Raw genomic sequence first — 15,392 nt, forward strand, 5'->3', positions numbered from 1 at the left:
GACCCTTAATCTTTCACTCTGTGTAAAAAATATTCAAGAAGCAGGATTAATGCATATTAAACAACATTTAGGTTGTTTTACTTACATCAGGTAGCTGCATTAGAGAGTTTAGAGTGAATTTAAAGTATTGTTTTGTGCAGTCTTTAAACTGACTGTAGGAAACATTGAGTCTCCATGATACTTGGGCTCACAATGATTTTGGGAAACGCAGCCCTGTTTTAGTCTGCAAGTACTTTTTTCAGAGGCAAATCAGGGATTTGGGGAAATTAATAGTTTTTTATGGATATATAACTGTTTTTTAACAATCTTCAAACAAAAATTAGTTGAAATAAAAAATGAGTTGAGAGAAACAAAACAAAACAAACCAAAAAAAAAAATGGCACAAAGTATTGGTCGAATTTCTTTTAACTTGAGCACCATGTTTATAGAATACCTTAGCTGCATCCCTATTTAGAGACTACGGTGTAACTTGTATACTTTCATACATCTGATCTGTCACTGAAGCATTAGACAAACGAATTAGGTAGACAGTGATCAGCGATCGGACCGATATTTTGGCAACAATACGTAATTGTGAATAATCTTTAAAGATTTTTTTTTTCCTTTTTATAATGCAGATTATCCAGCATTCTATAACTTCTAGTTGGACGTGTGTGGAATCGAATGCCGTAGCATGTAGCATGATCAATTATACAATCAGTAGGCTACGAACAGTTTGCAATTAAATCCATATCCTACCTTTTCTTGTAACCCGATAAAATCAATCCACAAGCATTCTGGCCATTCCTGCGTGCTGGCATTTACATCAATCCACAAGTCGTTCTTTTAGGTTAGGCTATTTCATTCAAGTCAATGCTATGTCTAGCCTTCTCTTAAGTTACCGAGCATAGCAAAGTGTGGTACGAGTACCAGTAGTGCTATTCAGGCTCCCTCTGGTGGTACACAGATGATGTTACTGCCCTTAGCCTTGGTGTGACTTCTCAGTTTTGAGCTGTATGTAGATAATTTTCACTTCATGTTAATTAAACTCCATTCAAACACAGCAACGTAAACAATTGCATCTGATATCTGCTGCTCAGATACGCCTAACCCGATACTTTATTCAAACTTTTTGATTATTGCCTTAATTTTTATTTTTATTGAAAACAAATGCCTTTCTGCATTTCTGAGAAAAACAATTTCAGCAGTAGGCGGATGCAAACTCGGGTCATTCATGTCAGAAAACACTAGCTACTTGCTTTACCACTTACGCCACTGGAAACACGTCTTAACAGTCGTCTTTTGTAATGTTGTGACGTTAGTGGGCAAAGGTAATGTAACCGCTGCAAACAAGGTGGCCTATTCCGTTAATTAAAACGCACCAGACTATAGAAAATGGCATATACTCCAATAATTTGTTTTGCTTCCGAGGCCCATGGTTTTTTTGGGACATATTCCATTAGGATTTGTTGGTTTTAACAAGCCATCAATAGAAGGTGACCAGTGACCAGCAGAGACCAACAGGGTCCATTACAGTTTCCATTAAAACCAATACAAGCCCCATTATAAAACCATTACAAATTTTGTGATGGTGTCTATTGTTTTTTTCAGCAGGGATAGAATTAAATTGCACTATCAGTAAATAAAAATTGAACTTTTCCCCTTATCATTATATTTACTGAGAATCATTTCCTTTCCTTTCCTTTCCTTTCCTTTCCTTTCCTTTCCTTTCCTTTCCTTTCCTTTCCTTTTTTTTTTTTTTTTTTTTTTGTTATTCCAGGTGTGTTTGGTGATCCAGAGGCAGTGAAGGCAGTGCTAGTGATGGAGGGAGATGCAGTCACTCTAAGCACTGATGTTACTGATACACAGACAGATGATCTGATCATGTGGAAATTTGGAACTAAAAAGACTCTCATAGTTAAAATCAACAAAGCGACCAATGAGATATCAATAAAGGATCATGTTCTTGATGGGAAATTCAGAAGCAGACTGAAGGTGGACAGTAAGACTACATCTCTGGCCATCACAAACACCAGAATCACAGACTCTGGACTATATGAAGTGACCATCAGTGGCAACACAGAGACTGAAACCAGATTTAATGTTACTGTCTACAGTGAGTAGAGAACTGCAGCTAACTCTCTTATACATATATATTGTGGATTTGGCATATTTATTCATAGTTATTCCTAATAATGTTAAAAAAAAAAAAAAGACTTGGCATGACACTGTAATACTTTTCAAATATTAATCAATATGAAAACTGACCAGTTGTGATATTTCAAAACTCATATAGCTCGCACCAGTGTTATAAAAAAGTAAATGCAGGGCTGCCAATTGCTTACACAATTGACGCTTTTCTCAAGCTCTCGTGCCACACATTTATTTCCTTACACAGTCAAAAGCAACCTCAGTTAAAACTGTAATGATATGATATTAGTGAAACAGATTTGGTAAAGTGCATTTGTGTTTGCACTCTGGAAAGTGTAAAAAGATTCCATTTCCAACATGTTTTCGTAGCACTGAGCAAAGTAGCCAATCACAGACATACCTGTTGATTTCTTGAACACCTGTGATTAGCCATTGCATTGTCACACGCCTGTGGACTGTTTTCTTTGGTTTTTCCCTTGTATGCCTTAATTTGGTCTTTCCTGTTCCGTTTCTAATTATGACGTCATTGTTTAATCACACTCACCTGTCCTCGTCTGATTAGCCTGTGTATTTAAGTTTGGTTCAGTTCCTGGTTTGTTTGTTGGTTCTTAAAGTCTTTTAGGGTTGTTTGCGTGTGGTTTCCCTGCTGTTCCTGTTCCCTAGTGTGGATTATATTAAAAAAGTCAAGTCAAGTCACCTTTATTTATATACCGCCTCTACAATATAGAATTGTGACAAGGCGGCTGTATAGTATTAAATAGGAAATAGTACATCAACAATGCCAAGGGCAACAATAAACACTCAATTTTCAGGTAAAGGTAGTTAATCAAATACATTAAATAAAATACAATATCGTGTGAAGAGAAAGTATCCCCAACTAAGCAAGCCAGAGGCAACAGTGGCAAGGAACCAAAACTCCATTGGTGACAAATGGAGAAAAAAACCTTGGGAGAAACCAGGCTCAGTCGGGGGCCAGTTCTCCTCTGGCCAGACAAAGAGGATTCACCAGGTTCCCGTGGTCTTGTGCCGACAGCCGTCTAGGTGATGAGGTCTTCACTGGGGATCCGTCTCTGGGGCTCATCTAGTCGATGTGGTCTCCACTGACATTCAGGGCTGTAGAGGTTGTCTCTAGGTGCTGATCCACCGTCTGGGTTGGGTACGGACTGGATCTGGGGGACTGCAGTGACCATCTGATCTGGATACAGACTGGATCTGGTGGTTAATGTGACCTCGGAATAAGAGAGAAACAGACTAATATTAGTGTAGATGCCATTCTTCTGACAATGCACTGAGTACATTGGGTGTTATGGGAGGTGTTCCCGGTTCCGGTTGACCTAATTAGTGCAGTCTATAATCCTTTAACGGATTTGAATTATAGGAATATGTTGATGTGTTATGTGTAAGCAAGGTTAAAGAGATGCGTCTTTAATCTAGATTTAAACTGACAGAGTGTGTCTGCGTCCCGAACATTGTAGGGTAGATTGTTCCAGAGTTTGGGCGCTAAATAAGAAAATGATCTGCCACCCGCGGTTGATTTTGATATTCTAGGTATTATCAAATTGCCAGAGTTTTGAGAACGCAGCAGACGTGAGGGACTATAATGTGATAGGAGCTCGCTCAGGTACTGAGGAACTAAACCATTCAGGGCTTTATAAGTAATTAGCAATATTTTAAAATCTATACAATGTTTAATAGGTAGCCAGTGCAGTGTAGACAGAACCGGGCTAATATGATCACACTTTTTGGTTCTACTAAGAACTGTAGCTGCTGCATTTTGGACCAGCTGGAGTTTCTTTATTAAGCGAGCAGAACAACCACCCAATAAAGCATTACAGTAATCTAACCTTGAGGTCATAAACGCATGAATTAATGTTTCAGCATTTGACATTGAGAGCATAGGTCGTAATTTAGATATATTTTTGAGATGAGTTTTGCAAATACTAGAGATGTGGTTTTCAAAGGAAAGATTGCCATCAAATAGCACACCTAGGTTCCTAACTGATGATGAAGAATTGACAGAACAGCCATTAAGTATAAGACAGTGTTGTAGGTTATTACACGCTGAGGTTTTAGGTCCAATAATTAATACCTCTGTTTTTTCAGAATTTAGCAGTAAGAAATTACTTGTCATCCATTTTTTTGTCAACTACACAATCCATTAGTTTTTCAAATTGGTACGTTTCGCCGGGCCACAAAGAAATATAGAGCTGAGTATCATCAGCGTAACAGTGAAAGCTGACACCATATTTCCTGATGATATCACCCAAGGGTAACATGTAAAGCGTAAAAAGTAATTGCCCTAGCACTGAGCCTTGCGATACTCCATACTGCACTTGTGACCAATATGATACCTCTTCATTTACTGCCACGAATTGATGGCGGTCAGATAAGTACGATTTATCTGACCGCCATGCTACTGCACTGCCCGTAATGCCAACATAATTTTCAAGTCTATTCAAGAGAATGTTGTGGTCAACAGTATCGAATGCAGCACTAAGATCCAGTAGCACTAACAGAGAGATACAACCACGATCGGATGATAAGAGCAGATCATTTGTAACTCTAATAAGAGCAGTCTCAGTACTATGGTACGGTCTAAAACCTGACTGGAAATCCTCACAGATATCATATTTCTGTAGGAAGGAAGATAATTGTGAGGATACAACCTATCTTTGACAGAAATGGGAGATTCGAGATAGGTCTGTAATTAATTAATTTTTAATGAGAGGCTTAATAGCAGCCAGTTTGAAGGTTTTGTGGACATATCCTAATGACAGTGATGAATTAATAATATTCAGCAGATGATCTATAAGATCTGGAAGCAAGTCTTTTAGTAGCCTAGATGGAATAGGGTCTAGTATACAAGTTGTTGGTTTAGATGATTTAACAAGTTTATACAATTCTTCCTGACCTATAGTAGAGAATGAGTGGAATTGTTCCCCAGGAGATCTATAGCACACTGTAATTACGGCTGCATGGTGACAATTTTGTCTCTAATATTACGATCTTGGAAGTAAAGTTCATAAAGTCATTACTGCTATGCTGATGGGCATAGTCAGTGTCTGTTGGTTCTTTATTTTTTTGTTAACTGCACTGTATTGAATAAATACCTAGGGTTATGTTTGTTTATGTCTATGTTCTGATCTCCTCATCCTTACTCCTCATTCCCGCACACGACGCACCTGACATGCATACACTCACCTCTAAATGCCAGATTTTTCTGCATGCTCGCGAATCCTCTCACTGTAATATGATGCAAATAAGAGATTCACTGATTTTAAAGGTTTCGGGAGTGATGCAGGATTAATTTTTGAATGTGAGAAAAAATTCATCAAAATAGATATTCAAGCAACGCAAAGTAATAGATTCATAGAAAAATATTTGAATTTTCATGTCAAAATATTTCTTAAATGCGGTTGCAATTATTTATAAAAGTAATGACAAGCAAATCTTGAAATTTTTTCACTGTACATTTCTGTAGTGGTAAAAAGTTTTAAAATAGTAAATAGTAAAACTATTTTTTTTTCAGCACTGCAACAGTTATTTGACATAAGTTTATGATAATTTTTTATGCATAAAATGATACGCAGTAACATCAAGACTTTAACTAGGTGTTTTATATTTTTGTATATAAATATATAAAATGGATAAACAAATCCAAAAACCCCCAGGAATAGTGAAAACTGAAACAATAGAACTAAATGAGCATCAAAATAAGAGTAAAAAATGGCATGAACAAAAGTCATAACACTACACACAATGAAACTGTCAAATTATATCTAATGCTATTTAAGTTAGATGGTCGGGAAAAGGGGATAATGTCGCATTATGTGTAATAGCATAACATAGCATGGAGATGTACTATTGGAGTACATTTGAATACTTCTTACTTCCTACTGCTCTATCTTTTGTTGCAGACTCCACTTTACCACTCCTTCTCCACAGCCTCATTTTGAGTATGTTCATGAGAATGTGGCTATTACTGCATGTTTGTGGTTAATGTATGTTGGTGTGTGCATGTGCTGAAGTGTGAATAGTGTGAGTGTTTGTTCTTGTGAATATAGCGTGATTAAAAGGACTTCCACAATTTCACTTCCTCTACACTCTGCTACACTCTTAAAAATTAAAGCACTTCAAGTATGTTTTTGTAGTGATGCCATAGAAGAACCATTTTTGTTTCCCCAAACAAAAATTAACCATGTTGAAGAACATTTTAAAACTTACTGTGTCAATGTGAGATTATGATTATGTATCATTTTAGTCAGTTGCATTTACATTGTGACTGTGCCTCAAATGCAATCAAGAGGGACTGTTTCTGTAAAGGTGTGAACCAAATGGTCCATGCATATAGAATAACAAAGGAACATCAATTTTTGGGAACTTCTTGTAGATTGCAGGATCCCCAGCAGGAGGTCCTGACAGTATCTATTGTTTCTAGCCATTTGTCTTTAGGTATAAAGTTCTGTCTTACAGACAGAACATTGGGAGAAGCTATGCAGAAGCTATAGAGAACTTAGGGAGAAGCTAGGACCCTTACACCCATTCTTGAAGACCGACAAGCTAATATCTCTGTTGAAGACTTGCTACACTGCTACTTTCAATAAATTCTTCTCCTCTCAAGAACTCTGGTCAAGCTTACTTCTTTTATGTATTAGAGAAATCTAATATATTGGCGAGCCACCCAATCCACCGCTCAGCCAAATACAGCAAAATCTAACAATAATTTACTATGTGTATGTGAAATATAAGATGGATATTCAGCTGCATATGCATCTCTATATATCCATGATTTACACAGGCTGTGCAGGTAATTTGTCAATCTGCCAATGTCAATGACACAACCAAGTGAATTATTTTAAAAGTAAAGACATTGCAATGTTATTGTGCAGTCATCCATTTTAGCTAAGTACAAAGTAAAGGCAGGCTGCAGTTTCCTTTTGTGTGAAATCTGTTCTGTTTGGCATGAAATGGAAGTTGCCAGAGTTTTTCTTTTCTGTTCCTAACTGGGACAAAATTTCAGGCCGAAAAAATCTCACACTCATCCAGGCCATCATATACACCCACACCAAATTTCGAAACCATGGACAACAAATTGTTTTTTGTATGGCCATCATCGTCATCACATAAAAAAAAAAAAAGTTTAAATCGACTGGAGTCGTGCAAAATAAGGTTATCTCTTGAACTCCCAATTTCCTTTTTAGTCTCTTTTAATCTCTCTGTCTCTCATGTGTGTGTTTACTTTTTCTTCACTAATTTTTTTGTCACTTTTTTCATTAACAGATCTCCACCTTGTTGCAAAACAACCACCTCATTAGGGCCCAAGCCCTAAAAGGGCGAAGGCCCTATTGTTTTTCTAAGGATTATTAGGGCCCGAGCCCTAAAAGGGCGAAGGCCCTATTGATTTCCTTGGGATTATTAGGGCCCGAGCCCTATTGTTTTTCGAAGGATTCTTTGTTATTAGGGCCCAAGCCCTGAAAGGGCGCGAGCCCTAAAAGGGCGAAGGCCCTATTGTTTTTCTAAGGATTATTATTATTATTATTATTATTAGGGCCCGAGCCCTAAAAGGGCGAAGGCCCTATTGTTTTTCTAAGGATTATTATTATTAGGGCCCGAGCCCTAAAAGGGCGAAGGCCCTATTGATCCCCTTAAGGATTCTTATTATTGATTTCCTTAGGATTATTAGGGCGAAGGATTATTATTATCGAAGGATTATTATTATTATTAGGGCCCGAGCCCTAAAAGGGCGAAGGCCCTATTGTTTTTCTAAGGATTATTATTATTATTAGGGCCCGAGCCCTAAAAGGGCAAAGGCCCTATTGTTCTTCTAAGGATTATTATTATTAGGGCCCGAGCCCTAAAAGGGCGAAGGCCCTATTGTTCTTCTAAGGATTATTATTATTAGGGCCCGAGTCCTAAAAGGGCAAAGGCCCTATTGTTCTTCTAAGGATTATTATTATTAGGGCCCGAGCCCTAAAAGGGCGAAGGCCCTATTGTTCTTCTAAGGATTATTATTAGGGCCTGAGCCCTAAAAGGGCGAAGGCCCTATTGTTTTTCTAAGGATTATTATTATTAGGGCCCGAGCCCTAAAAGGGCGAAGGCCCTATTGTTCTTCTAAGGATTATTATTATTAGGGCCCGAGCCCTAAAAGGGCAAAGGCCCTATTGTTCTTCTAAGGATTATTATTATTAGGGCCCGAGCCCTAAAAGGGCGAAGGCCCTATTGTTCTTCTAAGGATTATTATTAGGGCCCGAGCCCTAAAAGGGCGAAGGCCCTATTGTTCTTCTAAGGATTATTATTATTAGGGCCCGAGCCCTAAAAGGGCGAAGACCCTACTGATCCCCTAAGGATTATTATTAGGGCCCGAGCCCTAAAAGGGCGAAGGCCCTATTGTTTTTCTAAGGATTATTATTATTAGGGCCCGAGCCCTAAAAGGGCGAAGGCCCTATTGTTCTTCTAAGGATTATTATTATTAGGGCCCGAGCCCTAAAAGGGCGAAGGCCCTATTGTTCTTCTAAGGATTATTATTAGGGCCCGAGCCCTGAAAGGGCGAAGGCCCTATTGATTTCCTTAGGATTAGTAGGGCCCGAGCCCTAAAAGGGCGAAGGCCCTATTGATTTCCTTAGGATTATTAGGGCCCGAGCCCTGAAAGGGCAAGAGCCCTATTGTTTTTCGAAGGATTCTTCTTCTTCTTCTTCTTCTTTATTATTATTTTTTATCAAAGTTTTGGGGCCCTTAACATGCTCAAAAACTCTTGAAAATTGACACACACCTTGGAATCTGGTCCATTAGGGCTGGGCAGAAACTGGTACATGGGCGCGGCAAGAGGACTCTACAGGGCCCCCTAGAATTTGGAGGGTCATATAGCACACATACTTGCACGTACACATATGAAACTCGGTACACAAATAGAACTCATCAAGTTGAACAACTTTTGCTCTCTATGTCATTAGCTAATTCCAACAGGAAGTTGGTTGTTCTGGGTTTTGTCAAAAACGCATGCTCTGGAATTTGATATACTAGTCCTAGGTTTTTTACCCAATTGCCACCAAACTCGGTCAACCTGATCTCAAGACATTGGGGATGAAAAATTGTGAGGGGATTTTTGATATCTCGAACGGTTTGGCCGTGGTGAGGCATTGAAATTATGGCGAAAAATGAGAAACAGGAAATGGCTAATAACTACTGCAAACATTGTATGATTCTGATGAAACTTCAGAGGTTTGTTCGTTGTATGATGCCGATCACATAGATGTGACTATTAGGAGTCAAATTTATAGTGCTACCAACTGGCAACAGGAAGTGTGTCTCTTTTAAAAGTGCTTTGATATCACATGGTTATTTTTACCCAATTTGCTTCAAACTTCATCAGAATAATGTCAAAACACGGCCAATGAAAATCTGTAAAGGGATCATGGATACATTAAATGTTGTTGCCATGGCAACGTGTCAAACTTTAACATTTGTTTCCTGTGTTTTTGGGCCACTTAATAAGATTAGATTGTCATGAAACTCAACACACACATCACTATTAATGATAGTTAGACACTGGCAAAGGCTCATAAATGGGCGTGAAGGAGGCGCTCTATAGCGCCACCTTTTGTCAAAAGTTGGGGGGTTAGTTTAAGCTACAGACACTAAACTGTATGTATATTGGTCTCATCAAGCCGGACAACTTTCTAATTTACATCCATTAGCTGCGACCAACAGGAAGTCTGCTATTTTGATTTGAATGTGGATTTTTGGAAAAATATAGCTGTGAATGAATGAATACTACTCCTACAAAAAAACAATGAATTTACACCAAACTTTGCCAACATGATGCCAACATACTGAAGATGTTAAATTGTGAGCAGATTTGGGATATCTTCAGTGGTTGATTTATGGTGATTTATTTGAAATAGCAGTAAAAAACATAACCGTAATTTTAAAATGCAGCATCCAAACACTTCAAATTTTTTTACATACATAGAACTAGTCATTTTGAGAAAAAAAAATGCTTAATTTTTATTGATATAAAATAGTCTACCAAAAATAGAAAATTAAAAAACTATTAAACATCTGATCTCACTCTAACTCTCTCACTCTAACTCTGTGTCGGGGGATGGACTTTTGCTATGTGTGTGTGTTGAGTCCAGGGGTGAGTTTGTGCCTGGGTGGCTGTGTGTGTGTCAGAGAGATAGAGACAGAGTGCATTTAAAGTGCATTATCCTAACTCTTCACAACTTTTTACACATGAAAAACAAGTCGTTCTTGGGAAATATGTTTATCATGTTTTCAGAGACTGCAAAAACATTTAAACTATCACCCTTTTAAACTGGCAGATGAAGACTGCAATAACAAGGATGAACACAAGATGACCTCATAGGATAAGGAATCTTTTTCAGCTCATTCTCAGTCTGTCAGAATGATTTAAAAGCATTTTTCTTTTAACCCTTTCATTGCTGTAACCCTTCAATCCAAACTGGTACAGGGTTACTGTCAATGCATGCGCCCGCTGGGCACAATTTTTCTGAATGCACCAGGGTTGCGGATGCACTGGCAGCGAGGGCCCGTCCAGCTATATTTTTAATTTGTTTGCACATAAGCCTACATTTATTTTAGAAAATCTTAAGCATTACATTAGGACCACATCCCTGATAGCACACCTACATCACGGAGATGTCTGTTTGACATCTGCATTTACATCTGCAAGACATATTTTTTAGAGTGTTTGCTCAGCTGCAATACGTCTATAGGAAGTTTCCTATTAGATGTCAAATAGATGTCTATTAGATGTCTATGACTTAGAATGTATGTAAAACTGACATCTTACAGACTTTCCAGATCAAGCAATCTTTAACAGACATTTTGGCAGATGTACATGTGCTATCTGGGGTGTTATTGTTTTAGCCTGCCAGAATGTATTATTGGGCCCATGGTAAACGTACAGTAACCATGTTTTTTTTTTGGCAGATTGATTCCCACTGCAGTTTGCTTGCATTTGAATTTTACTACAAATACCATGGTGAAACTATATAGTGTAGCAAAACCATTTTTAATCTGTGGTTACCATGGTAACCATGGTTTTTGGTTTTTATTTTTTAGTAAAACCACGGTTAATTTTAATAAGGGTTGGGTTGTTGTCTGCCTTAGCTACCTCTAAACTCGTTTTAAAACGATGTGAATATTTGTGTGATAAATTTTACAGTTGTAATTATGTCCTTTTGTTAAATTTGCAGTAATTGACTGCTACTGCTAACATCTGCTAGCAGTTTAATGTGATTTATTAGAGTTTTATTATTGAATGGCGAATTCTGAAATAATCACTTTTTGTTAGTACATTCGACAAACAACAAAAACAACAACAATAATTCAAAAAAAAAAAAATGATTTTGCTTTCATGCTGATTAATGAGAGGTGATCTATAAGTGTCAAATGATCACTTTACTTTTGGATCTTTTGTGTGATGAAGGCACAATGAGCATGTGCTGCTTACGTGTAAAACAGGCATAGGGTAGACTGGCATAGGCATAGTTGGTACACTTTTTGCTTTTTACGTTGCCACGCCAAGACTAGGGACTGAAAATAAGTGATTTTTCATATGACATTTCCTTTAATTGTCTACTCAGATATTAATACTTAACATCCATAAGTAGGTCATATTTGCCTAAATTATAATAAAACAGAACATATGCAAACAATAACCTAATAAACAGATAATAATAAACATAATAAATAAAACATAATAACAGTAGCCTAATAACCATGAATACAAAACAAAGGTAATTCTCAAAACAAAGGTATATTGCCTGAATGTGACTATTAACTTGTGGTCTTACATCGTGCAACTAAACTGCATGTGCCACAATAGGATTCTGCTGACCACCTCGAACATTTCTCTAGATTTTACGATGACCTTCCAAGACACAAAGTCATGCAATATGTCAGTTTTTAGAGCATAGATTAAGGTTTACAAAAATGCAAGTTAACTTGAGAAGGATGAGAAGCTATTCAGTGTGGAAGGGACATGGGGAAGTGAAAAACTCACCTTAGAAAAAAAACTTTCGCCGATATCGTCGGTGTGGGAGCCAAAATTTTCAACTAAGGTGATGTGTTATTCTCATTTTGACTACTGAGTGGCGCTGTGAGATTTACTGTCACTAAAGTATATAGGTAGCCTTCCTACTACGGTAGGTAGGCGTTTGACCCGGAAGGGCAAAATGTTTTTTTGACAGCAACAGCGCAAAGCTGATGTGACCGTGGAACTTCCCTTTAATGTAACTTTGTTTGGACATTTTGCACTTTTGTTTTGTGGAGCCAATAAACTGTCTATAATGATGCAATGGAAGAATTATCTGATCGTTCCTTATGGACAGTTTTGACGAGGAAGTAACGTAACATCACAGTAAGAAAGCGCATCAACCTAGTTAATCTGGGATCAAACAACTCAGTAGCTTCAAGTATTAGATTTAACTCCTACAGTCGGATAGGAAAAGCGCATGTTCTTCAAATTTCCCACGACTGAAGAGGGTGCTAATACAGATGTGCAAAGCAAATATCACTATCCACTGTTGGCTTCCTTAAACTCCCACCCACAGATCCTCCTGTATTGTGTTGACAGTGCAAGCTAACTAAAAATAACACCTCAGAAAATATAAATCACTAGCTACTTCTATGTCTGTGCTGCTGTTTTTCATTACAAAACTGGTCTATTTAAGAAAATCATCAAAGTTATTTGGGACTTTTAATCTGTATCTCTAATATTCTGGTGTGTTTGCTGATACAGATGCAGTGACATTAGTATCAGTGCTGGAGGGAGATTCAGTCACTTTAAACACTGGTGTTACTGAAATGATGGATTATGATCTGATTCTGTGGAGGTTTGGAACTGAAAACACTGTAATAGCTGAAATCAATGTACTGGCCAACAGAATCACTGTGTATGATGATGTTCTTGATGGGAGATTCAGAGACAGACTGAAGCTGGATGATCAAACTGGATCTCTGACCATCAAAAACATCACAACTCAACATGCTGGACTCTATAAACTACTGACCAACAGTGTGAGAAAGAATTTCAGTCTCACTCTCTATGGGGAGATAAAAATGTGTTTTATTAAGTTGGCTTGAAAAACACCAACTGTCAAAAATTTAAATCTAAACTCCAAGAATCCTTTGAGATTAAATCAAGCTTCACTTCTATGTATATTACTAATCCAGTTAGACTCATCTAATATTTCTAATCTATTTAAATCATGTTAGCAGTATGCTAATCATGCTAACAACATGCTATTAACATGCTAATTATGCCAGCAACATGCTAGTAACATGGTAATCATGCTAGTATCTTGCTAATCATTCTAGAAACATGCTAGAAACATGCTAGTAACATGCTAATCATGCTAGAAACATGCTAATCATGATAGAAACATGTTAGCAACATGGTAATCATGCTAGAATCATGCTAGTATCTTGGTAATCATGCTAGAATCATGCTAGTAACATATTAATCATGCTAGAAACATGCTAGTAACATGTTAAACAAGCTACCAACAGGCTAGTAACTTGTTAATCATGGTAACAACATGATAGTAACACCATAGTAATCACCCTGAGTACCCTAGCAACCGCCTAACAACACCTTAGCAACCACCCCGGGTACCCTAGCAATTGCCTAGTAACACCCTAGCAACCACCCTGAGTACCCTAGCAACCGCCTAGCAACACCTAGTTTAACTTTAAAGTAGATGTATCTTAACACTTCTGTTATTTTGATTAGTGATTATTAAAATTACTAGATTATTTTTTTATTAAGCATCTTTTTCATATCTGACATTTATCCATATGTGTAAACAATATTATTTTATAAATGTAGAGAGACAAGTGAAGATCACTGTCAGAATACTGACTAATGCTGGAATAAACATTTTCTCATCTATTAATTTATTCATGTTTTTCAGCTCGTCTGCCTGTTCCTGTCATCAGCAGTAACTCTTCACAATGTTCATCATCATCATCATCATCATCATCATCATCACAGCAGAATTGTTCATTGATGTGTTCAGTGCTGAATGTGAGTCGTGTGACTCTCTCCTGGTACAAAGGAAACAGTTCATTGTCCAGCATCAGTGTGTCTGATTTCAGCATCAGTCTCTCTCTACCTCTGGAGGTGGAATATCAGGATAAAAACACCTACAGCTGTGTGATCAACAATCCCATCATCAACCAGACCACACATCTGGACATCAGCAAACTCTGTCACACATGTGCAGGTATGACAGCAGTATAACTTTCATTTATTTACTGAATTCATTTGTCGATTTCACAAAGACTGACAACTTCAGATACCAGAAATTAATGAGATTCTGTCATCATTTACTCATGTTTTTTTTAACTGTTTTGACTTTTTTCTTCTGTGGAGCACAAAAGGAGATATTTTAAAGGGGTCATCGGATGCCCATTTTCCACAAGTTGATATGATTTTTTAGGGTCTTATTGAAAAGTTTATAACATACTTTGGTTAAAAATTCTCAATAATTGTGTAAAACGACACCCTTTTTACCTTGTCAAAATCAGCTCTGCAAAAATCATCGCATTCTTGTCCACGCTGCTTTAAATGCAAATGAGCTCTGCTCGCCCCGCCCCTCACTTTTCTCTGTGGAGTGACGAGCCTGTTTTGCTGTTGCAAGTTTTTTTTTTTTTTTTTTTTTTTTTAAATATCAATTAAATTTACTATTTGTTTCATTAGATTTTCTTTTCTTTTTCAGAGGTTCACGCCAGTTGTTGTGATACTGCTGAAGCTGTGATCCGATTGGTCGTCACTGTTCTGATGGGTGTGGCTGCTGCGGCTGCTGTTGTTCTTCTGGTCAATGACGTCAGATCTACAAGAGGTTAAAAGAAAACAGAACAGATCATAAATATTGTGACATATAGGATAATTAATTGTAAAAATAGAAAATATGTGTTGCCCAATTGTTTAGTGATGGCACAATGAACCTTTGTTCTCCATCTAGTGGCCAAAATTATGAATATTCTGTAATATTTAATTTTTTAATGCCACCCATTTTACTTTTTTCTGTTAATTACACTATTTTAAAGTCCCCCTCCCCCTTATTTGCTTATATGTTGCTATTTTAATTTTGTTTCCTGACTATATGCAGCAACCCCACAAATACACACACAAAAAAATAAAAAAAATAACAGTAAACATAATTGTCACGATTTTTGAAAACTAAATATTACATACTGAAAGGATGAAAGTTCTATAAATCACACACACACAC

General features: G+C 37.3%; 1 protein-coding gene across 1 annotated transcript; it reads left to right on the plus strand.

Annotated features, from left to right (window-relative positions):
- Positions 1 to 1,800: 1,800 nt before the first annotated feature.
- LOC127159293 (uncharacterized) lies at positions 1,801 to 15,004 on the plus strand. Its single transcript, XM_051102176.1, has 4 exons — positions 1,801 to 2,095; positions 12,896 to 13,219; positions 14,070 to 14,381; positions 14,877 to 15,004. The coding sequence occupies exons 1-4, from the start codon at positions 1,801 to 1,803 to the stop codon at positions 15,002 to 15,004; spliced, it is 1,059 nt and encodes a 352-aa protein (XP_050958133.1).
- The last annotated feature ends 388 nt before the right edge of the window (positions 15,005 to 15,392 follow it).

Source organism: Labeo rohita, unplaced genomic scaffold (assembly GCF_022985175.1).
Source record: "Labeo rohita strain BAU-BD-2019 unplaced genomic scaffold, IGBB_LRoh.1.0 scaffold_206, whole genome shotgun sequence".
In the NCBI taxonomy this organism is placed as follows: domain Eukaryota; kingdom Metazoa; phylum Chordata; class Actinopteri; order Cypriniformes; family Cyprinidae; genus Labeo; species Labeo rohita.